This window comes from Coturnix japonica, chromosome 15, assembly GCF_054131305.1.
Source record: "Coturnix japonica strain WE chromosome 15, WE-NBRP24, whole genome shotgun sequence".
NCBI classification, from domain to species: Eukaryota; Metazoa; Chordata; class Aves; order Galliformes; family Phasianidae; genus Coturnix; species Coturnix japonica.
In genome coordinates, this window is record NC_140677.1 from 10,090,123 (window position 1) to 10,114,634 (window position 24,512).

A 24,512-nucleotide genomic window follows, 5' to 3' on the forward strand; every position below is an offset into this window, starting at 1 on the left:
TTCACAGTCCAACATCAGAAGTCCTGCAGTTCTGTAGAACCCAGCTATCACAAGCAGATCCAGAAGCCAGCACGGCAGTGCCAGCAGAAACCCATCCAATGCTGCCACAAACAGACCTAAGGACACAAGGTATCTTACTTTGCTTTGGAAAACCCCTTTTCCTTTGGAGGTATCAAGTTTGACCAGCACAGTGAAGAAGAGCTGGATTCTTTGTTAACAACAACAAGCAGGCAAAGATCCCTTCTGAGGAAGAAGACAGTTGCGGCATCTGCTCTCATAAGGAAAGGAATTTTGTTGCTTTAATGAAGATGCGAAGCTCTGAATTGCTGCCCAAGAGCAGAATATAACATAGAAAACAATTCTCAGCTCCCCTCATTTATTTTCATAAACACTACATTCAAATCTGACATGAGCTCCAAAAATCCACAATCACATCCTTCAGAACCCGTCAGACACAGCAAGGAGGACACAAGCAGCAGAAGCTGCCAAGTGAAGGAGAGGCTTTAGGCAGAGAAAGGGAATGAAGCCACAAATAGACCTGTTCCCGTCTCCCTGACAGGTATATCCGCTGCACCTTACTCTGGTGGGATGAGAGTCAGAAGCAGAGTTCCCATTTGGCTCCATGAGGAGAAGGCACACAACCAAACACAAGGTCAAAGAGCACAGTGGACAGCAGAGGAGGAACTGCACACAACAGCTGGAGTAAAGAAGGACAGCCAGGGCTCTGTGCTCAGCAGGCAGGGTGTTTTTCAGTATGATTCACCAACGCTGATTCTCTTTGGCCAGGACTTTGTGCTCTTCCAAGAACTTTCAAATAAGCCAACCTCAGTCAGCCTGGGACCTAAAACAAGTTTTGTGATTTATAAACTGTGACTGGAAATGCTCCTATTCCCCATACTTGGTGGGAGTTTTCATTGGCACAGGAAGGAGGTAGGAAACAGCAATCTACAAACCCATGGAACTGAAAGTATCTCACAGCACACAGTGACCATTAAACACTTAATTATTTAGGAGAGAACCTCAGAAGGGGAGAAACGTGCCTGCTGGTGCAGCCAATCAGAGCATGCTAGGAACAGTTAATCCCAACAAGCTGGTCAGGGTTATTTCCGAGTTCTTCAGACCCTTAATTTTGGAGCAAACAGACAAGGATAACTCTTGAAACTCAGACAGGGGTTGGTGAAACCAAAGCTAGCACAGGGTGAACCAGGCCTGTGTGGGGTATGCCTCCAAGTGACAAGCTGTGCTGCGGTCAAGGCTATTCTTTACATTCTATTACAATACAAAAATGAAGTAACAGTGTTCCTCTCTCTTATGACCCTCTGCCTGGCTCCAAAAGCATCCACACAGACCAATACATGCAGGCCATTAGAAGAGGAATCATATCGTTGTCTTGGACCACGAAGGGTAGAAGGCACCAGTTTTGGTCAGCGTCTATCCAGAAGAATGCTGGGCCTTCCAGGGGCATCTGTGGTCCCTGTCCTCTGCTCTTTGGTGGCTGATGTTATCCAGAGTTAACTAAAAGCTCCTGGAAGATAAAAAGGAGAGAGAGGAAAAGGCAGCATGTTAGTTACACAGCTGTTGACCTTGGACTATTTCTTTCAGAAACAAAGGAGTAATGCTGCCTGCGGTGAGAGACTGCAAGTAAATCCCTCAGAAAACGTATCAGGTATTGCCTTCTGCAAAATGCCGTCAGACATTCAAGGGGACAAAGGACTGTGGAAGCGAGAGCAGATCATGATTATCAAAGGCAAAGCTGATTCCATGAGCAAGAATATAAGGTCAGTTGTAAATGATTAGGACTTAAAAATCTGATGGCGTGCAGCAGGAGAAAGAGGCCACAGACCCAGCTGGGGCTCAAAGCAGCAGGAATAAGCACAGCTCCACACTAAGCCTCAGCCCCAGCAGGACATGGGAGCACTTGGATCAGCGGCTGCCAAACACACACCAGTCATCCCAATGCCTGGAGCAGGACCAGCATAAGAGGGGAAAGAAAATAAGAGAGCAATTTCAACACTACCCTACTAAGAACTTTTATCTTAAGATACAAACCCTCCTAAAATGGAACACAGAGCAGAGAGTATTTATCCACATTTACAGAACCCTTCTAAAGCCAACCACAGAAAGGCAGATGATCACCCAGCTACCTGGGGCTGGACATGTGCTTGGTTCTACCCCTTGTGTATTTTTAGGTGGTCCCTTGAATGTTCTCCATTCTGGTACACAGCACAAAAGGGTGCTGCTACCACACACAGCAGTGTCTGCTGGAAGGTAAAGGCGCTGTTTAAGCTGCTTCTGCATATTAGGCTGATATTTGCTGCTTAACACTTGCAATATCGGCATGCTCAGACTACACTGACCACATACCTCCAAAGACAGCCCTGTTTCTAACAACAAACCGGAGAAGCTTCAATAGATTCAAGAATTAAAAGAAAATTGTTTGTCAAATTATTTAGACAAAGCTCAGCCACAAATCTGACAAATGAACCATCAATATTACTTGACTGCCTCTAATTTCCCAGGTAATTTTTCTCACCATTAGTGACTTACTAATTTCGCAACACATTTAAACAAATTCTAATAGCACTTACACAAAATGCAACGAGCAAAACAGCAACAGCTCCCAATCAATTCTGCGATACAGTAATTTGCTGTATTCATACCGTAACACTTCAGTTAAGTGTCAAGGAACACTATGCTTTGTGATAAAGCCAGTATTGTGGCCACTTTGCAGTTAAACCCCTACAGGAGATGCCAAAAACTTTTCTTCACAGCAATCTTAGAAAACCTTGGTTGCACAATTTCATGTTCATAATCATTATGACATTCTTTCACTCGTCCAGGAGCAAACACAAACAGCCAGCACTCAACCTCAGCCAGTTTCTCCCAGCCCATCCACATTCCGAGGACACATCCAGCTGGAGGCTCACAAACACTCCTTGTGCAAACCCATCAGGTTCCATCTCACACCACATGACTAAGCTTTCCCAAAATCTTTCACAGCGATCACTGGGCCAAAAGCTGATGGGATGCCAAACAGGCTAGACACCAATTTCCTGCTGTGCTGCTCACACCAAGGGAAGTTTCCGGGAACAAAAGATGAAGGTAACAGTACTGTCAATCACTCCGCACCGCTTCAAAAGAAAGAAACAAACAACAGGAAACCAGAGTACGGTCTCTGAACCTGTCCAGCCCCAAATCTACTGGGGAACGTGCTGTGTAGTGCAGGCATCATTAACACCAACAGCACTGGAGGTCAGAGGCAGAGATCAGAGCTCTCCTCCTCCAGCAGTTCCTGCAGAGCACCACCCAGCTGTAGCACACCTGCACGTGGAGACTCTGAGGGCCTCCTGGTCCGTTAGCAGTTGATGGAGGAAAACACTTGTCACCATATGCACAAAATTGTTTTCACCGTTCCTGAGCCGTCAGTTCATAAACCTGTGGCTAACTACTTAAAAGCACAGTTCCATTGATTTCATGCCTCACACACTGTGTAATAGCGTGGAAGGATGCCACATCTCCAAGACTAAACCCACTCTTTGCTAAGCCAGCCGTTCACACCAGCGTTTCAACTCCAGCTAATACTGCAGCCCAGCAGATCCAGTCTTGGCACGCCCTGGGGTCCCTTCCAACCTGGAATCCTCCCTGAAAGATGCCCCAGGGCTGTTACAATGCTTCCCTTACCTTGGACAGGAAGAGCCAGGAAGGAGCAGCAGCCTTTTCTCTCCTGCACACTCTTAGCATTGCAGATGTACCAGCCAGGCTGCACAAGCAACAAGCCCAGGCAGTTCACAGCCACAAGCTGTGCCTACACGATGGGATCCTCCCCATTAACCAAGTTGAGGCTCAACTTGAAGTTAAGTGATGCATCACAGAGTAACTGCCCTGCAGCCAGCTTTGGATGCTCTCTGCTGCAATCTTAGGCAGCGTGCAGCACTCACTCATGAATCAGGATGACGATGGTGCCAGTGCCCTTCATGCAGAGGGAGAACAGATTGCTCTGAGTGGTAGGTAGACACCAAGTTCTGATTTGAAAGACTCCAGCCCAGTACTACCACCTACAAAAGCTGTGCCTTCAGCATGGGGTTCGAGGCAATCCATCTCAGCTGTGTCCCAGTGCAGGAGCTCAGCATCCTCTCCATGCTTCAGCTCCAGGTGGAACCTTCCTCCAAGAACTCCAGGCCTCGAGGAACCTCTTCCCTCTGGGTTTGCCAGATGCAGTCTGCCAAGCCCCAGCTGGGCCAGGAAGTATTTATTTAACCAGCCTTTAGTCTCACAGAGATAAACATTGCAATTGTCCTCCAGTGAATACCTTACCTTTGTTCTAACATTCCTTCAAGCAATCATCCCATGGTGCTCACACATCTGGGCACCACATAGCCATGAAGAAACCAGAGAGCAGATCCCCATGATAAATGAGTCGGTGCATTCGGAATGTCAGTGACAAAGTAGAAATTAATCTCCATAGTTCCCAGCTCTGTGCCATGCACAGGCAGTTTGCTCAAACCCAGAAGACCTGTAAGCACGCAGCAGACTTTGGTAACTTGACCGAGTCACTTCTTCATCTCTGTTCATCTGCAAAGAGGCACTAACAAACTACAGAAATCCTCACCTGTCCTAGGATGGGTGTTCAAGGCCTTTCTGCTGGATAAGGCATTTGTTGTGGGGCTATTAGCACCCCAGAGCATTGCAAGGGACATTTGAGTCACTCCGGTTTGATGTATGCTGTAGGTATTTTTTGGTTATGTGCAATTTGTTCTGTTACATTCGGGGTATTGGCTGTTTTGCAGAGCAGCTGTGCTGACTAATGGATCGTAGCACTTCTGTGCCATACAGTTATTGCACAGAAAAGCCTCTCTGTCTCCCTCATCCTTCAGGAGTCCAACAGTTGCTGTCCTTGGGTTTGGAATACGACAGGGCCGGAATATGCCTGGCAGCAACAAAAAGCACTAATTCAAAATGCTATTAAAAGAGTTTTGTTGTCCCTCTTCTCCGTGCTCGTGTTAATAGCTTTGCAGAGCAGAGGAGCTCACCGAGGGACTTCTCGGCTGCTTCCCCGGATGGTTCCCTCAGAGCAGGGCAGCAAAACAGCACTTCCAGCAAACACCCAGGACGTGCTGTCAAACACATTGCCCTGCCAGAACACCGAGCTATTTACCAGCACAACCGATCTGCAGCTATTCCGAGCCTCACCTGTTTGTTCATGCATTCTAACATTGATTTCCTCCAGACAATTGTTCTAACTTGGAGAGAGCTCCCATCATTAGCCTTGCTTCACAGGAAGCGCTTTGCCACTGACTGAGCAGCTCTGCAGTCCCCAAGCAGCCCCTGGCTGAGCTGGGAGCCCCAGACCCACAGCGGGGAGCAGGAGGCCACGCTCAGCTCTTTTCATTTGGGACACGTGCTAGAAAATGGTAGGGCCAGGAGGAACAAACAGGGCTCTGCAGAGGGTTGCCACTGAAAGGATGGCTGATTAATTAATTGGAGTGCAAACTGAGGACGGGCTTTGTTCAATCGATGTTAATTGCATTTAATCTTATTCTTGCCATTAAGAAAAGCCATTGGGCCGGGTAGTGCCTGACACGCAGCTTCCACCCACACTTGGGAGGCGAGGCAGGAGGGGAAAAGTAATGGAAAGAAAGGAAATAACCCTTCCTCACCCCTTCTGCATCACTGCACAACTTCATTGGGTCTGTTCCATTATTTAAACAATTTTTGTTTTCCAATAAAATTACACAGGAGCTCTAAAGGACAAAAATCAGACGTGGAGCATTTCACCACTGGTTGTTCTGGCTCTCCTGGGTACTGGCTCAGAGCTTTGCTAACCCACAGAGCCGTGGCTATCCAGCTGCTGCAAAGGACTGAAATTAAGAAAATCACCTGCGTGAAGCAGTGCCTGCTCTGCGCCCCGGCTGCTCCCAGCGCACCTACAGCTGCTGCCTGCCTCTCCCATCAGCTCAGCCAGAGCATCTCTCAGCTTGCTGCTGACCACATAGCTCTGAATTCTGCCTTCCTCTAACACAGAATCACTGAATCATTAAGGTTAGAAAAGATCCCTAAGATCACCAAGTCCAGCCCCAACCCACCCGCTCCATGCCCACTGACCACAGCCCTCAGAGCCACAGCTCTGCAATTCCTGAACACCTCCAAGAATGGCCACCCCAACCATGTGCTGCAGTTTATCGGGGGTTTTCTTTATCCCTTGGCAAGCATTAGTGCCACTGCCTCTCGCCAAGCAAAGAGGACATATCACAAGTGCTTGTGAAGGACTGGCTGAGCGTTAAGTGGTCTGAAATGGCTTTACTAGACTTGGTCAAGATTGCTTTAAAATCATTTTCCCTTTAGGACTGTGACCCTCTTTCTTTACAGCCAGCATAATGACTCTACCTCGGGGGATGGTAATTGCATCCCGCTATCTGTACACATCAGAAGGTAGAGGCTGCAAACACAGCACAGCACCTTCCTGGAGCAAGCTGAAAGCAGGAATGCACAGAGGGAGGGGACAATGTTGGGCACCCCTCTGCCCCACAGCCAGAGTCACTCCAAGCATTCTGCAAGCTCACGGATTAGTCCCAGGAGGATCCAAAAGCAGAACAATGACAACTTGTACAAATACAGCTCTGGTTTTGTAAGGATTAAAATGAACCTCACCCAACTGTGAATATCCATTTCCAGAGCCAAAAGGAATGGAAAAACACTTACTGATGCAACAGAATTTCATTATTGCAAACCCTAAACCCACGACATCTGCAAACTAAGGACAGCAGCAGCATGAAGGTTGCTGGGGGATGCTGACAGCAGGGTTTAACTGCTGCACCACCAAGCCCTGCTCTGAACAACCTTTGTAAAACACAAACACAGAAAGGCAGCAGCTTCCACATATCCTCATTCCTGGTGGATAAAAGGAACAAAATAATCCCAGAAGCCAAAAGGTTTGGGATTAAGTTGTATACGTGACCTGTAATCTCCTATCGAAAGGAAAAAAAGAGATGCAATAAATACAAAGCCATTCCAATATCTGGAATTAAATGAATTACAGAAATGGAAAGTACACGATGCAAGATGTTACAAAACAAGGCACCAGGAAGGTGCAGGAATTAGAAACAAGCTGGCAAATGATCCCTGCAGACTACTGAGGAATATTAACAGAGAGAGAAAGGATATAGTAACAATACTGACTGATGAACAGCGGGGTTTGGCGCATAAATTCAGGATGTCAAGCTTCTACTTAAATTCAGTTCTGGAACAAAAACCAGCAGACCCTACTGTTAAAAAGAACTGGAAGTACAAAGGCCAGCTACGCCAAGCCTCATTTCAGGACAGGCTTCCCCTGTGCATCCCTCCAGATTGAAGTTTCTGACTTTAATTATTCCTGGAGCACTGTGTATACAGGGATTCAGAGCAGGGATTACTAGCAGGATCCTTGTTATAAGCACCACTTCTCAAACAAATTACACTTCACTTGACGTCAGTAACATACACAAGAAAACAAATTAGATAAAGGCAGCAAGACGGCATGAAACAGATCCAGTGCAAGGAAATTTCACAAGGTCACCCAGAAAAATAAACACATGCTAAAGATAAACTTGTACAAGTTTCCACCTCCTGGGTGAACTAAAACTTGGTGTGACCCAGTCCCAGTGCATCTTCAGCAAGCTGGGGACTCCATGCAGCTCAGAGACCAAACCTAGATGAGATAAGAGGAAAAGAAAAAAGAAATGAGACACAGAAACCTCAGTCATCCTCTGAACTCTGAGGGCTCATCCTGAGACACCCGCTGTCCCACAAGGATGCCCACCTGCTTAGAGCCTTAGTTGCTACAGCTGCATGTCCATGTGTGGTTACAGTTCACTTCTGCCTATCCCAGCACAAGCTCTCCCGATATCCTTCTTCAGTGCCTAATTCTATTTCAGCTCAGTGATACAGTGAGATTCCATGCAGAAGTGTTATGAGCTTGACTGGCTTTATTTGTTTAACAGTTCACGTTTTCATTAAGCTGTTGCTATTCGGCAGCCAGTAATTTTATTTGTGTGATAGCCATCTTTATCTCACCCGTACGGGCATAGATGTCACTCACCCTTTTTTTCAGGCAGAAGAGGCAAAAACAAGTGGGATGGAGCAGAGGGAGAACTGTGACTCCATGCCAAGTGGTGTGAGATGTACGTCTGCCTGTTTTTGTGATACCCAAAAAGAACAGGGCCACGGCAGAGACCCTACAGGTAAATTAAATCAGAAAACATACAGGGAGCCTACCTCAACTGCTTGCATGCAATCCAGAAACTGAGATATCTTTGAGTAGAATCAGTCCCTTTGGACATGCTGCTGCCACTCTTCTGCAGCAGCTGAGCACTGCTGAATGGGTGCTTATGGTATCTGACCATCAGATTTTTAAGAATTAATTACATGCCTGGCTCGTGCCAATCTCTTCAAGTATTTTGTAATCGCCGGTTCCAGGAACTGCAAGATCTGATTCAGCCACAAGGGAAAAAAAAAGGTTGGTTGTTCGGCCTGCACCAAAGGCCAGTTAGACCATCCACCAAGGTCAGGCAAGAAGACAGAGAACTAACAGACATGAGGTGTCAGTGGCCTGTTCTGAGACAGCCAAATGACTCAACCATGCCTCGTAGACAGAGATTCCAGGAGGCGCCCAATAAACCCCAAGTATTTTACCCTGCCACTCCCCTTGTCAGCACCGAGGAGCAGAGACAGGCAGAAGCCTCCATGCTGCGTGGGCACAAGGCAGGAACTGCAGCTCAGCATTTCTCCAGCTCCTTCCTGTCCCTCTCCCTCTTCAGAAGGTGCCCTGGTAGAATGCCAGATGCTGGAATAAGCCACAAAAGCCTCCTAAATAATGATCTCCCATCTCCTCCACTGTGAATTTATAGTCCTGCATCTGTGTCAGGACAGACACCTGCTTCCATCTGTCTAAAACACATCCTTTACAAACAGCGCCTGAGGTGGAATGTTTAACTGGAGCTTTTTATAACGTATTAAAAGACTGGGAAAGAAAATGACAGTTTCTAAGTGCGCTGCTTGCTCTTCTTGTGGACGCTGCTCAAGTGGAGGGGGAGCTGGTTGGGCTTCTTTAGGCCTTTTTTTATTTATATGACAAATGATGCTGGTCCCCATCCTGTAATTTCCCTCACTGTGCTGCATGTCTGTTTATGATAGATACCAGCACAGCTTCTTAGGTGTCCGTTTATCTGCTAGAAAAGTATTGTCTGTTTGGAAGCAACTCATCCTAACAGAGCAGCCCCAGAGGGGGAGACAGAAAAAGGAGGGGGAAAGAGATGAGGGGGCTGTCAGCTGGGAATCCATCCATGCTTCTGCTGCAAAGGATCTGGCAGAAAGCAAGTACTGTATTTAGTTTTAGCTACATCCTCTCTTCCCACCTCCTAGACCATTCTTTTCTAGTGTCACTCAACACCTCTTTGCATCTTCTTCCCACAGAGCCCTTATCATTAACATACATTTCGGTTCAACCTGTGCAACCTGTGGAAAACAAAGCAAACCCACAGCTTTCTTCCATGGGTCTGCGCCAGCACAGCGGAACCTCAGGTCCAAACCTGAACAGTCAATAGGGTAAAGCAGGCAACACTTAAATGGAAATCAAAATCAACACAAAAAACATAAAGGAAATTAAAGAGAGAGAGAGAATGGGAAAAAAGAAAAAAATACAGTGCAATCCATGTGTATCTACATTTTATGTTTGAAGAGACTTTAACAGGAACTTGTCCATTTTCTGTAACCAGGATTAGAACAGAACTAACTCGGATGCTTTATTCCCCAGAGCTGAATTTCTGTCCTCACCAAATGGTCAATATAGAAAGGAGCTCACAAACCCCTGGGACATCAGTAACTTCTCATCACTCTTGGAGAAATAGAGGCCAGGACAGATTCATTAATCCAACCAAATGAGTCTGTGAAGCAGCCTGGCTGCTGGAATCCCCATCACGGCCCACACAAGAACCAGCACCCTGCAATCCTGATCCCAGCAAATCCCAAGCCATCCTGCCCTGGCACAAGCAAAGCAAGAAACCAGAACTCAGTTCTTTTAAAACAGAAAACTACAGTCATTGACCATAGCTGCCCCAGCCAGGTAAACAAGCACCTTTACAAAGCAATCTTATCACTTCAAGCTTTAAAATATCTACCACCATTTCACTCATTCCATCCTTCATACCAAAAGAGCAAGCTCACATCTGGAAGGCACGGCCGATTCCCAGACAGCTGTACAACCTGTGTGAGCAGGGCACAGCCCAGCAGCTCTGCATTGCCAGGGCTAGCCTGCTGTGATACCTAACGAGCAAGGGCAGAGCTGGCATTGAGACCTCATTGCTATTCTGCAGCCCAGGCATGTCCAGAGAGGATGTTCCTCTGCCTCTGGTTCAGACAGATGTATGTACACATGGGGCTTTCTTTAAGACACTTCAGTTAAAGAACTGTTAGAGCTGAACCTAAATTAAAGACCTGACTTCTAATAAAAGAAAGCGTTCCTTTAAATTTCAGTGTTTTTGTGTACTTTTTTTAATCTCTACAAACAGGGTTGGTGTCTGTGTATGTTTGCTTTGAAAACAATGACATTCCACCTGTTAGATGGTATCAGTCAGATGAGTTTAAATTGTGTGCAGTGGGTGTCGTCGCCGCCTGACTTAGAACTGAAGCTTACATCCAGAATTCAAGTCCTACAGTGCCAGAAGATGTCAGGCAGCAGAGAGCACTGGGCTGCTCGCAGCCTGCAGCTACATCCTCACACACCTGCAGCCTCCAGGCTCCCCAAGCACCCTCCCTGGGTGATGCTGACCGACAACATGAGAATCTGGATGGCACAGACTGAGCCCAGCTCCGCCGCCTGCCTTCACCTTCCATCAGCCTGAAAAGGAGACATCGGCACGCAAACACACTCAGCCCCCCAGCACGAGGGGACAGGCCAGCAGCTCAGTTTGCATCAAGCTGCTCCATTTGTCCCACTCTGAGTGCAGCGTTTGAGCAGCCAACCCACTCCCCTTTCATCTGCTCCACAGTAGCCATTTCTCCAGAGCTGCCCGTCATTTCCTCATCAAGCAGTAAAAACGGAGGATCGCTAGAGACACGGCTCAGCCTTGCTGAGATTTCACTCTCTCAGTGGGTTGTAAATGCCCCTATAATGTTGGCTTTTTTAATCTTGTGTTATTATTACCCGCGGCTGCCATTCAGTCTGCAGAGAATAAAGCGCCAAGGCTTTCAGGGCCGCACAATGGCTCTGTGCATTTGCCAGCAGTTGGACAAACAATACCTCTGTGTTTCAGCTTTATTGGAAACCTCGCTGTTGTGGGAGTCTGGCTGCGTGCGTCCCCCCGTCAGGCAGTGCGGAGGTGTGAGTGTGTGCCCACCGACCCAGCTGCTATCCCAGCAGCACGTGCATCCGCAGCTGCCAGGGAACGAGCACAGAAGTGCCTCTGCCCAGAGACAAAGGTAAAGGGCTGCGACACACAGGGAAGCCAGGCAGCCTCCTACAGATCAGCCCAGGGGTATGGAGCCGAACCGGCCCCCTCCATGAACAACTACACTCAGTGTAAGCGGCGTTGCCAGCTCGTGTAAAAGCCTGATGACATATGACATAACCACGAAAATGTCAAAGCAATGGCCCAGAATCGTGTTCTTACATGAATTCTTGGCTTCTGTTGAAAGCTGAAGAGTCTGAGATCCTCGGGCTTGCAAGGAAAGCTTGAAAAGTGGAACGACTGGAAAAAAAAAAGTGCGAATTAAAAAGTAAACGAGATGTGAAAAAATGCAGGGCGGGCTCCTGTGACACGGGGAGGCCAATTGCCTGCAAGGAACACCACAGAGCTGCAGGCACCCCCTCACTCACAAAATGAGCCCTGCTGCACACCCTCACAGGCTCAAAACCTGAGAGAGAAGTCAGAAACTCTCCCCAGAACCACAGAGCTGACATAAGAAATGCCTTGGGATTATCTCACTTGCTTTTCTTGGTTGAAGCACCTGAGCCACATTCTCATCCCGGTACCTTCAAAGCACGAAGGCTTAATTTATATATACATTTTTTAGAATTTGTTTTTAATTTTTAAACAGAACTAAAACTGTCGCGTACTTGTAAAACTTCAGGAACAACTGCACAAAACTAGGGCAGCAGAAAACATGCCAAATACTTCAAGGCTTGGCATCAGACAGTGCCTGCCTGCCTCTGTGGCAGGAGGAGTGTAGGTCTGTCTCAGCCAATGTTTCTGAGTAAGAATGCCTAATCCCGATAGCCCGTGCACATACACAGCACCTAGACTTACTGTCAGCTCTCTAGGAAAAGACCTTGACATTTTGCATTAAAGCCGATCTCCCCTGAATATCAACATAAGATAAAAAATAAAAACAACAATAAAAAAAACCTGGGTGATCTGAAAAATGTAGCAACTGGGAGCTGCCTTCAGTAAGAATTAAAGCTGAAATGGGAGAGGCGGTGAGATGGGCACAAGGCAAGGAGTGGAGCAGCACAGTACTGGATTCCAGTCTTTCCAGATCCGTGTCTGCAGCTGGCCCACATCCCTGTCCCCTTCTGCACGCTAAAGGAAGAGACATCTTCAATGTGAGGAAATGGAGGCTTTGTTATCTTAAACAAAATAAATGAAAGGTGAATGGTTTCAGAGTGCACTGTAATATTGTTGAGATATGATGTGCTCTGCGTGCCAGGAGGGCTGAACTGCAGCCCACACCCTGAGCCCCGGCTTGGCGCTGATGGGGCTCACCTGGGATGGGAGCTCCCCTCTGCAGGGAGAGCAGGACCACAAAGTTCCCTTCCAAAAATGCGTAACGAGGTGCCCAGAGAGCCTGCAGAGGTGTCAGAGAGACAGACACCATTATCCCTTCCCAGGCTGAAGGCAGATTAGGACTAACACAGCAGCAGCACCAGGAGCTTATCAGCAGCCGGACTGAGGTTGTGACACCTGCCTGCACTGCAGCCCTGCCATTACCACCTCCCATTCCCACACAAGCCCAGTGTCCAGGTGCTGTGAAGCACGAAGCAACAAGACAGGCAAGTGAAGCTGCACTCTGATCAGCTGTCTGAGACAGCAGCGTGAATACCTCCACCGCACCTCTCATCCATGGCATTTCTGAGACATCCGTTCAACCTCAACCCTCCAAACCACAGAAGTAATATCTGCCCAACTAGAGCTGGGCAAACAAACATGAGTTAAATGACTGCTCAAGGTCGCCCAAGGACTTACAAGACAGCTACAGGAATGTCTAGCAAGTGGATTACTCTCCCCTTTTGAAAAGCAGGCGGGCGCGCACCGGGACTGAGCCTGCTTAGCCAGGTGTGGAGCCTGCTGTGCTCAGCACAGCTCTGCCGAGCAGCACCGCCTCCTGCTGCCTGCACAGAAATCAAGCCTTTATAGCAAAACTCATTCAAACAGATGTAAACAGGGATGCGGGGGGGATTGCATCTGGGCTAAGCTACCGCAATCTATATGTCCTATTCGTCTGTTAGTTATTAAATTACCCACAAGACAGCAACAGCTCGAGCCTCTCCGAGGGGCAGAGATTAACCAAGAATCGCTGTGTGGAAGCGCTGCCCATCTCCAGTGAGATCAGCTTCACCGTGAGCAGAGGGCACCTGGGAACAAAGGTGAGAGCTCTCCCGTGGCACTGAAAGGTGGGGAAATGCTGCTGCAGGGAGGAGGGGATTTGCAAAGCAAGAATCTGTCAGGAGAGGCTTCAAACACACACCGCACAGCACAGACTTTTATCAAGCACACAGAGCTGGAGCACTGAAAGCCGCACTTCTGTCCAAGCACTAATGCAAATGAGATTTGTAGTGAGAGACAATGACGCTGGTAAGTAAATATTAATTTAACAATGCAGTTGACAAAGCCTCAGCTATCTATAAATAGCCGTGTTGGTAGCAGGTGATGCTGAAGGCAGCTATCCTGGCTCCTCTTCCCACAATCCCCCGTGCCATCTTGTTTTTATTGACCCCGGAGATGCATGGCATGCAGCTTGCTTCTCGCTGCTACCTGCAGAGGAGGTAGGAACACTTGACAACACAATACATATTTATCGAGGCCCTTACAAGATGAGGATCCTGCGGCACTGTGCTCACAATGGCTCCCAGAGCTCAATTAAAACAGAGCAAAAGGTTTAGAAAAAGAGAAAAAAAACCCCGCAGCCTTGCTTTCAGGCAGGAGGTGGTTGGGAGCTGGGAACCATCGGGCACTTGGGGAAGGACTGACAAAGCCCCAGTGTCAGGCTGTGTCAGCCTGCATTTACACTGCTGCCTTGGCAAAATGCTTCTGCAGTGCCCACAGACACTGAAGGTGATGCTGCCCTCGCTGCTCACTTGCTATCACAGAAACAAAGATGTCAAAATCCTGATCTCTTTTCCTCAGCTGTATTTCACCTGGAATTATTTTTCTATAATGCATAATAAGTCTCATAGCTCATTATCCTCCCATCGGGCTGCACACACAGGAATTCCTTCTTTCACACTGAGCTTATGGCCAGCAGGCAGGAATATGCCTTCCTGCTAAATCTGCTCTGGCGTTTGCATCAGTACAACAGAATCACCTGAACCGTGGTATGGCCAGCATCCATGGAAACCATGTGAATCACGGTGTTTTAGGCTATGGGTTTGTATATACTCTCCAGAAGTCTTTTAAAGCTTCAGCCTTCCCCTCGCTGCAAAGAACAGTGACAACACGCTTGATGGGCTGGGCTTATTAAAAAGGCAGCTTGAATCAGAAGAACAGAATGGACTTTGTTAAGCTCCCCTCCCACTTGTTTCAAGTTTCTAAAGAAACACAAGAAGTCACTATGTAGCTGCTTATCATACAGCTAAGAAAAGGACAGGGGAAAAAAAAGAAAACACAATTGACACTATTTTGCCATACGGTCCATCATATTCTTACAGCCTGTACAGCAGCAGGCTCTAGAACTTAACCCAACAGGGACCCTCCTGTGCCAGGCAGCGCATTCAGCCAGGCAAGAGGCCAGCACAGCCATAGGCACAGCACAAAGCAAACCAGAGCTGTGCTGCCTGGGGCTGCAGATCCACATCCCCTCATCCCATCCTCACCCCCACCAGGTGGCACTTCCAGGTCACTCTCTAGGAGATGATGGCCCTGTGGATGTAAAGCTTTCCATGCAGCAAGCTTTGGATGGCACACTGTTCCTTCATTCATCTGAATAACCAACATTTATAATGTGCTTAAAAACCTTTTTAAACAAAGAGTTATGCTGATATTTCTTTGATTGCAGCCCTGTGATGGCCTCACAGTCAGGCTTTTATGACCATCAGGGATTGTGAAAATTTCATTTCCTCAATAAAGTACACTTAGTAAACTCTCTTTTTCAAATGGAATCGCTTTTGTGTTCCATTATTTATGGAAATAGGAGAGACAAGTTTGGTTTAGCAGAACAGAAACTTAAAATAAAGCCATGTTGAGAAACTCTGCAGAATTTAGCAAGAGAAGCACGACACACTGCCAAACTGATGATAAATAAAGAAATGAGTCATTCTCATTAATCAACTAGATAAAGACTAGTGTAGTAATAGATTTGCAATCATCTTCACTGTATTATTTACTCTAATAAAACTTTTATAAATGTAATAGCAATAGATGTAAGCAGCGCCAAGGAGAAACTAAAACATTTAAATGGTTCAGAAAATGGAAGATGCTGCAGCAAGGCTGCAGAACAGCCTTCCCAGGAGAAACCCAGGCAGATGCTGACTCCTCTGTCTGTGATGCAAAGCCACAGATAAACCTGCAGTGCTAAATGACCCAGCAGAAGCTTGCTGTAATCCCCAAACCTCTATGTGTGCCATACCCAGTAGCTCTTGCAAAGTCGCTGCTTCCTTTTTCTCCACCATCTCCAGCTCGTACCACCACATCCAGTACCCAGGTCCTTCATTTCAGAGCCCAGCTAGCTGTAATCCAGGAGCTCCTACAAACCAAAAACTGCAGAAAAGTTTAACTAACTTTGGCTCTCTCAAAGTGCATTTCAAGCAACAAGAGCACAGATGAAACCCAACTTATCCAGAGTAATTCATTCTTCACGCTTGTTTAAGCACGGTCGCTCACCGAAGACAGGCTGGCAGCCTTCTCTATAGGCTGCAGGCTGCCGTGCTGCTAGGAGCCGCGCTGAGACAAGTCCACATCACACGTCAGTGGAGATGGACTGCACCCTTCAGCTCGGGGATGGAAAGATCAAACTGCTAGATAGGCTCTCCTCCTTGCTGGGTACCCTGATTTTTATCAACGGGAAAAGCCAATTAAAGTTGATAAAGACACATCCTCTGCTGATTTTGCCTCGCTGCCCACTGCTCAGTGCTGGTATAATGGATAATGTTCAGCCTGTGGGTGTATTTTCTAAGATCTGTCAGTTCTGACAGCATTTTGGCACCTGGATAACTGAAGATTTATACCAAGGGTCCAGGAACGCACCATTTCTCAGTAGTTGATGGGTACATTTTTCAGCAGGGCTTCCCTAATTAAAGGGCTAGAAAGAGATGGGATCAGATTGATAGGTTTCACAGTCAGATGTTTTATGCTTAGTTTGATAAATTATAAATCACCTTTTGAAACTTTCTGAACACATAAAGAAAGCACGCAAGAGAAACCACAGCACTGTGTTCCAAAACGCCACAACACAGCTACTCAAAGCTCAAATCCCACCTCTGTCCCTATGGCAAAGCCCTTAGGGATGCGCTGAAGAAAAGCAACGCTTATTGGAAAAGCAAAGAAGGAAATCAAGAATGAAAACCAAGGCAGTGAAGTCTGAACCTGTATCACAAAGAGGACAGTCGTGAGCTCCTTGCTCTAAGGGCTTCCTTCAGAGCAAAGTACCATTAAAGCTGTGCAGAAGACAGACATGGAATCATCATCTGGGCTGGGGGAAAAATGTTTGCTTGTAATTTAAACCATGAAACCAAAGAAATACAATGCAGAGCAAACAGGAACGTGGAAAGCACTTCCCAGGCACGGAGAGGTTAAAACAATTATTTGAACAGCTGGGAGAATTAAAATGGTAAAATAATAGCTACCCTTCAAAATTCTACAGATGCGGAGAGACTCTTCAATGAATAACTGATAAAGGGGAAAAAAACATTTTAAAAGAGAAGCTGTTTCATGCATGAAGGTCATACAAGCAACAGCTCCTGCTAAGTACCTGGGTTTTCTGACTTGGCAAGAGATGAAGCAGGGGGCTAAGGCAGCCTTTTACACCTAGAGAGCCAGGGTCAAATCCTTAATAATTCTAACTGCAGCCCATGCAAGGTCACATGCCGGAATTGTAGCAGCTTGTTTGCTTTCCCAGGGAGCTCTCCTAGCTCTGGCACTGCCTTCACAGGTGCAGCAACTGTGGCAACCTTAGAGCAAACAGTTCAGGCAGTTTTGCCCCAGTGCAAACCTGCTCTGGAAAGAATGTGGAGGTGTATCATTTTTCAGAAGAACCGACAGTGTGTAAAGAGCAGCCTGACTGTTGGGAAAAGGTGCAAGAGGAAGCATAGCACCAAATCAGGCTTACAGTGTGGGGTATACGGTGCTGCATGTGAGGACAGGGGACACAGACATGTGCAAGAAGCTGGAAGGAGCTGAATGAGCACAGCTGGGGAAGGTCTGTCCTGGTAAGCAGTGAGCCCTCTTTCTCTGCTATTTTAAGACATGAGAAACCAAAAACTTACAGAAAGGAGAGGAAAAAATGACAACCGAGTTATGTAGCACTGCAGAGGAGAAATCGGCTGCACGGTGCCAACTCTTGTTTCCATTCCCCACCCACTTCAAATGCACAACCTCTCCCACAAATACTGAGCAAACTGTTACAGGGACAGCAACAGAACACACCTCGTCGGAATCCAAGAAACATGAATCTTTGGGGGGAAAAAAAGGCAGAACCGGAACAGAAGGCCAAACCCATCCACCTCAGCAGTCAGTTCTACATTCAAGCATATCATTTCAGTAATGTAAGCCAGTCTCCAACTGCAGAGCCTTAACTACTACTTTTTCTTTGAGTAGAAGGGAATTCAGACAAAACAAATGCCGAGATGCTACAGGAAGACTTTCTTCCTCCAGTCAAAGAGGTTTCTTACTCCAATTTTATTTGAGTAGCTCTGGAGAACTGTGAAGTAGCTTCCTCAATCTGCTTATTTCTTCTCTGTCCAAAGCAGCCTAAAGTAGACCCTATTATTAACCTATTCTAAGCACAGTCACTGTATTTCTCCAGCTGACAATCAGCTGGTATTGAGTCCTGAAGCTGTCAGGTATCTCCTCTGATGGGTTAGGCACCTCAGCAAGCAAAAAAAATACGAAAAGGATGAGCTTGCAGTCACTCCCACACTTGTTGCTGATATAACCTTGAACACTCTCAGCTCGCCAGACCAAATTTGACCACTTGAACAATCACAAGTAAACCAAAGTAGACTGTGACCCAAAAAGTAACAAGGCAGATAGCAGGTTTCCAGCAGAGGTCTTGACCTTCCCTTGGTCCTGAAGGACCCAGCCATTTTTACAGAAGTCAGGACCCTGCTACTCTGCCAAACCACAGGTATTTAAACCAAACTATAATTACAACAGCAGCTTCAGTTCAATAGGATACCTCTCACTTCCAATCCTAACTTGATGTTGGGAGCTGCTGAACTGTGTCACAGCATTGCATAGGGCTGCACAGCAGAACCATTTAGGTGACAAACCAGCTGGACATGTGGCTTGCCTTAGTAGAGCTGCTACTCATTCTGCAAAACCAGCAAATCCATCTCTTGTACCTTGCCATGACAGTGGTTGTGACAACAACATGGAACAGGGATAGCCCGGCTTGTCTCCTCACCATAAGGGGACGACGATCAGTGATCAGTCTTGCACTTGCCCAAAGCAAACAGCATCCTGCAAGGTTGATGGATCGTTAGGTAACGTACTTTGGGATCCTCTGAGGTTAAAAATATATGTATAAATCTGACAGGGTGAGAAAACTGAAGCAGAAAAAGGTGTGATGCTTACACAAGCATCACTTCCCATCCTCCTTTGACTGAGAGTCTCTCAAACTCACCCATGTTTCCTGAGGCAACCTCCCCTGCGCTGAGTTGCTTTCCTGTTCAGTGAGGGGCACAGGGAATGCACAGGATTCCTCTCTGTCTTTACAAGCTTCCAGTACTCAGAGCTCAACGATTTCTCTGCTCCTCTGATCAGCCGCGTTATGATGCATATTTAAAATAAGACAGACACTGAACTCTGCCTTGCCCCCTGAGGGAAATGCAGCCTCCTCTTTCCAAACTGCCGGTTCAGTGCCGCAGGGAATAGGCGGTCTGGTGTCAGCTTCAATACCGACTCTAAAATGAAGGAAATGCAAACAAAGGGGATGGGAGAGAAGAGAGGCAGAGTGCAGAGACACTGGAGGGAAACAGGTAAAAAGAACTTTAGAGAGAGGTGAGTAAAGGAAAAGACATGAGGAGGAGGCAGCAGCAGCAAAAATAGGCAGTGGCATATGTCAAGCTTTCTTGTGCATTCTAAAAGGCAAGTTCTATAGGTGGCCAGAACTGCTCACAAGAGGTGGTGAGGAAGATATCGACTACAGGAATCAAGAGTGCCCCATCTTAAAGTACACATGAAATACCCACAGCTTGAGTTTCAGTCACTGAATGTCACAGAAGAGCCCTACACCAGTTTACCCCTTGCCTATAGCTCAAACATTTGCTACACACTGCCATGAACTAACAGACAGCCATCCCAGCACTACAGCGTGGCATCCGAGCTGGAGCTGAACTCAGCACACTGCAAAACAAAAAGTCTGAAAGTCAGTCAGCAATGCTACACAGCATTCGATCCCAGGGCTTGTGGGTCCGCACAATGCTTCCTGCAGGATGCACTGCTCTACATCCTGACCAACAGGAACAGTAAATGTATTGTGCTTTTAAACATAATATTCCAGTATTTCCTGCAGGTAAATTAGGAAAAAGTAGTTCTGCAAACATCAAGAATGTAAAAATAAAGAACACGTGCACACCTAAAAGTAACTTGGCAAATAATAAACCCCAAGTGAGAAATCGGGACATGTTCTTACATCTCTACAACATGCAATGAAAGAAATCTTTCAAGACTGCAGTGGAACTTGCAAAAATTGTGTGAGGATCAAGAAATATCTGCTGTTTCTATGGCGGTTATTGAGAAGAACACAAGCTTGACCAGAGCGAGGCATGCAGTACAGCAAACCAGTACTGATAAAGCCAAGGAAAATACCAACAGAGCAAATGAAGAACAAAGATGGAGCAAGAGCCAAGGATGGTGAAGAAAAGCAGGTAGGACCCAGATGCAAAGTTACAGCCTAGAGCCTTGTGGAGCAGTTCAGAGCTACTGAAGAAATTCTTTGACATACCTGGCTGATGGGTTCAAACATCAGTCAGATTCAACACTACCAGAGAGATTAATTACAGGCAGCTACAGATTAATGCACAATCCCTCTGGCCTTTTATCCACATGACAGTGTACCAGACTGCTGCGATTTGGAAGACACTTCTCAAGGGAGGATGCCTGCTTCAACCTTCAAGCACCACAACACTCCTGCTTTAATGCTGTCCCTTAAGAAAAGCTTTTCATAGCAGCAGTGAAAGCTTTTTGCACTGAACAGCTGGAGCCAAAGTCGAAGCACAGCCTGGCAGTTTCCTTGGCTGAACAGGGATGCCATGAACCTGAGTCACAGGGAAAAAGCCCATGTTGACAAAGACTTGAGACAGGTTCAAGATATTAAGAGTCAGAACTCCAATTTGCAGGATTTACAAGAATATGTTGTACCTTGTCCTTCTGCTACAGCTGCCATCCAGGGATTATCTCCTGCATTTCTGCTCCTTTAAAATATATTTCTCTATAAATCCTATCAAAGCTGCCATCTTCCCAGCAGGAGCAGACAGGCCTTGCTGTCAGGTCTTCCCAGCTGCTCAGTTTGCTCTCTTCTCCACATGGGATCTCTCAGATCCCACAGTTTACTGAAGTGAGAATTTGGATGCAAGAGTAGGATGAGATTTGCTATTGTTATAGCAGATCTGGTTCCCGATACAGTCACTGTGAACGAATTTCTCCTTATAGACTCCTGGGCTGTGTGATCTCACTCTTCGTTTCTTCACATCCCCCTTTTTTCCCTCCTATATTACTGCAAACATTTCTTGATTCGACACAATCAACAAGAGAGCATGAAGGAAGAGGCAGACTCTCAGATTGGAACAGCTGGCTTTCTTGATGGCATCACGTCCCAAAGAGAGGTAAGGAATCACAAGAAAAGAGACTGCTTATTCTCAACAGCAAACAACTCCACGCCAGAGAAGAAAGCACAGCCCCGCTGACTGTGAGAAAAAAGCAGCAGAGGGATTTTAAATATATTTCACAGTCCTTGATGGATCATGCCTGAAGTTTTTGTGGGAAAACAAAGCTCAGAGGAAACCATGCTTCAAAGCCCAGCATTGTACTGACAGGGGCTGAGAAAACTTCATAAACCCGATCCCCTGTCATATTGCCCAAAGCCCACATACAGACCTGCTAACACAACCAATTCCTCAATGCCCTCCGCATCTACTGCTCCCCACTCCCATTAAGCTTTGGAATAAACTTCTGCCAGTCAAGCCAAAGCATGCTTAGCACTAGATGGATGAGTGCGACCAGCTGGGACTGGAAAAGGTGGTCAGCTGTCATTGACTCTGTCAAGCCCTAAACTGTGACTGCTGGACATGACAGTCACTCAGGTCACAGCCCGTGACCACCCTGAGCACCCACCTGAGCAATGACAAATCTTCAGCTATTTCACACACTGTCATCTCCTGTGCTGGTCCTTGAACTCACCATTCCTCTTCCCCCATCTTGACTGCTGCCCTGCCTCAAAACACAGCAGCAAAAGCAAGACAACACAGCAAGAACCTGACAACTAAGCACAGGTCCTGGAGAGCTGCAGAAGGTACTCAGGCCTGTTAAGATCTGGCCCAAAACCTGCATGTTCCAAGAGAAACACTGGACTGGACAGCACAAAAAGGAGTGCAAAGAGCAAGATGGCAGGCTACTTTAAACCCATCAGTTCCTTTCTTCCAGGTTGCCCACACTCAACACAGTTATCTTTTATCTTACCCTTAAAACAAAAAAAAAAAAGAGGGGGGAAATTATGAAAGGACAAGGCTTCCATTTCTCCAAAGTGAACAAGGAAATTATTATGTGAACAAGAAGTTTTTTCTTCCCCAAAGGACAATTCCCAAAAATCAAGGCTATTCACATGCTACAGCACTACCCTCGCTGAGCCCCTCCTACAAAGCTGACCATAGCAGTAAGAACAAGTCAGCCCCCAAACATTTAGGCAAAGCGAGTTCTAAAGCAGAAATAAGGTGCTTCACAAACAGCAGAACTGAGGTCACTGGGGTTCCTCCAGATTCTCAAGTCAAAGTGAAGTTCCTCTGGGATTAAATAACAATAAAGGGTGAGTCAATAAGATTCCCTCTGCACAAGAACCACTGGGGTCCCTTTCCTCCACCTAATTGCCTGCTTTCACAAGGTATACAGGAACTTATTACTTCAGAGCCACTGTGCCTCCGAGGAATACTGCAGCAACCTGCCAGCAGGATCAGAGCAAAGCAGAGAGCAGGAGAGGACAGTTACCAGCACACAACATGGTTATGTGAGGCCTGTTTCCTTAGTCAGGATAAAAACCCAGACAGGGCTGCAGGGTAACCGCCAACCAGCCATACATCACAGGGAAATGCTGGCACATTAAACCCAGAACGTTACCTGCGACACTTGAACAAGCTGTGCCCTGCTGTCCAGGGGCTGCTCTGTATACAGCACAGCTCCTGACCTTCCAACATCTGTTCTGTTTTGATACAAAAGCAAGTCAGGGCCCTGTAATGCAGAACATCTTTGTTGACATTTCAGTCCCTGGGAGAGAAGCTCTCCCTTGGCTTTGCATCAGCCACCTTTGGCTATGTCAGAAATAGCAGAGCCTGTTCTCTCAAGCAAAGCCGTTTGCCTGTGCAAAGGTTTCCAGCAAACAGGCAGAAGGTGGCAGCTGGAGAAAGGAGACCTGGGATCACTGCATACAATCTCACCTTTTATTATTTATCCACATTTACTGAACACAGCCTGGCTTTAATCCATCAGTGCAAGAAAGCTGCTAACACACCTACATGTCAATAAAGACTTCCCTGCATTTTATGGGGCTCTATTGCAGCTAACATCAAGGCTCAGCAAAACAAAGCACTAGGAACTGTCTCAGACAGCCCAAGATCCCTCTTGTTCATCTCCCAATCAGCACAAATTTGACCCTGCATTATACGAGGAACTTGAGATCTCAAGTTCATGCCATAGCTTTGCATGCATGCAATCCTCACAACAGCACAGGCTGGAACAGAATATGAGGTCCTCATTTAATAGCTTCTAAAGTGCTTTTTCTTCTTGAACAAAACAGTACCCGCAGGTGCAGGAGACTTTTGGTAAAGGCTACAAAGTGGGGAATTTATGGGAACATTACACCTGGTCTGTCCTCAGCAACAGACCTGTTCCTGTTCCAGAGAGGTCAATTTGGAGCCCATCCAAACGCTGTAAGCTTGGCTTTGCAGAGCATTACAGTGGCCACAGGCACAGCAGAAGCTCTCCATGAAAACTCCTCTAGTGCACCTCAGTCCTCTCAGAGTGTCTTTATCGTAGCAGCTCCTGCTGCACACAGCTGGGAAGAATCCCATCTGAATCACCGCATCCAATGCATTTTTCAGTGGCTGTGCACTTCTAACGAGACTTGAGAAGAATTTTTGAGCCTCAGGATACTCTCGAACACACTTAGACTTGGTACTAAGAGATGATGCATGACTGTTATCACAGGAAGTCAAACGGTACTGCCAGAAACCTGGGGCCTAGAAATACTATGAAGCTTGTTAAAAGGCTGATAACCCTAAATAAGCCACCTCTAGCACTACTTAAGACAAAAGCTTTCATCTGCTTCTGCTAATACGGCCTGGGGGAACACGTCCACTGTGTAACCTTGGAATCACCCTTGCTGGCAAACTCAAAGAGGAATCCAGAGAACAACTAAACAAAGCAAATGATTTTTCATTTCTATATGAAACGTTTAGAGCAGGTAAGGATTGAAGCAGCCTGCAGAGAGAAAGCTGGAATGATCACTGTGCGCACTCTAACCTGACCAAGAGTTTAAAAAAATACAATAGAAATATCATGATCTTCTTTAAAGCAATGTCCAATTCGTTCTCAGAAGGGAACGAAGTATCTGCAGCACACACAGACTGCAGATGGAGTGGATGTTCAGAGCTCCCAGTCCCCCCATAAAGGAATAATGCAATAATGCTTTACTAACAGACTGAAGCAAGTAACCCTTATCTCTCTGTTACACTGCTCACTGAAGTAACCCAACAGATGATCTGCTCAGAAAAATAAACCCAGTCCGTGTGGGCAGCAAACGTGGACTGATAAACTGAGAGGGAGAGAAAGCAGAGGCAGGTGGGTAGAGGTAATCGGAAATGACAGAGAGATAAGCAGGCAGAGGGCAAGCAGAGAGCT

At 46.7% G+C, this 24,512-nt stretch overlaps 1 protein-coding gene across 17 annotated transcripts in view; it reads right to left on the reverse strand.

The window, feature by feature from the left end:
* Positions 1-359: 359 nt before the first annotated feature.
* Positions 360-24,512, reverse strand: part of CHCHD6 (coiled-coil-helix-coiled-coil-helix domain containing 6) — a 101,893-nt gene continuing 77,740 nt past the window's right edge. For 8 of the 17 annotated variants that reach the window (XM_085516901.1, XM_085516897.1, XM_085516891.1 and 5 more), the window contains 2 exons: positions 11,643-11,720; positions 986-1,525 (listed from right to left, as the gene is read on the reverse strand). In XM_085516901.1, coding sequence (XP_085373027.1) covers positions 1,502-1,525; positions 11,643-11,720 — 102 coding nt within the window. In that variant the 3' untranslated portion in view covers positions 986-1,501. Of the gene's footprint in view, positions 1,526-11,642; positions 11,721-24,512 lie in introns of all 17 variants that reach the window. The other 9 variants (XM_085516908.1, XM_085516907.1, XM_085516902.1 and 6 more) reach the window with 2 other exon arrangements.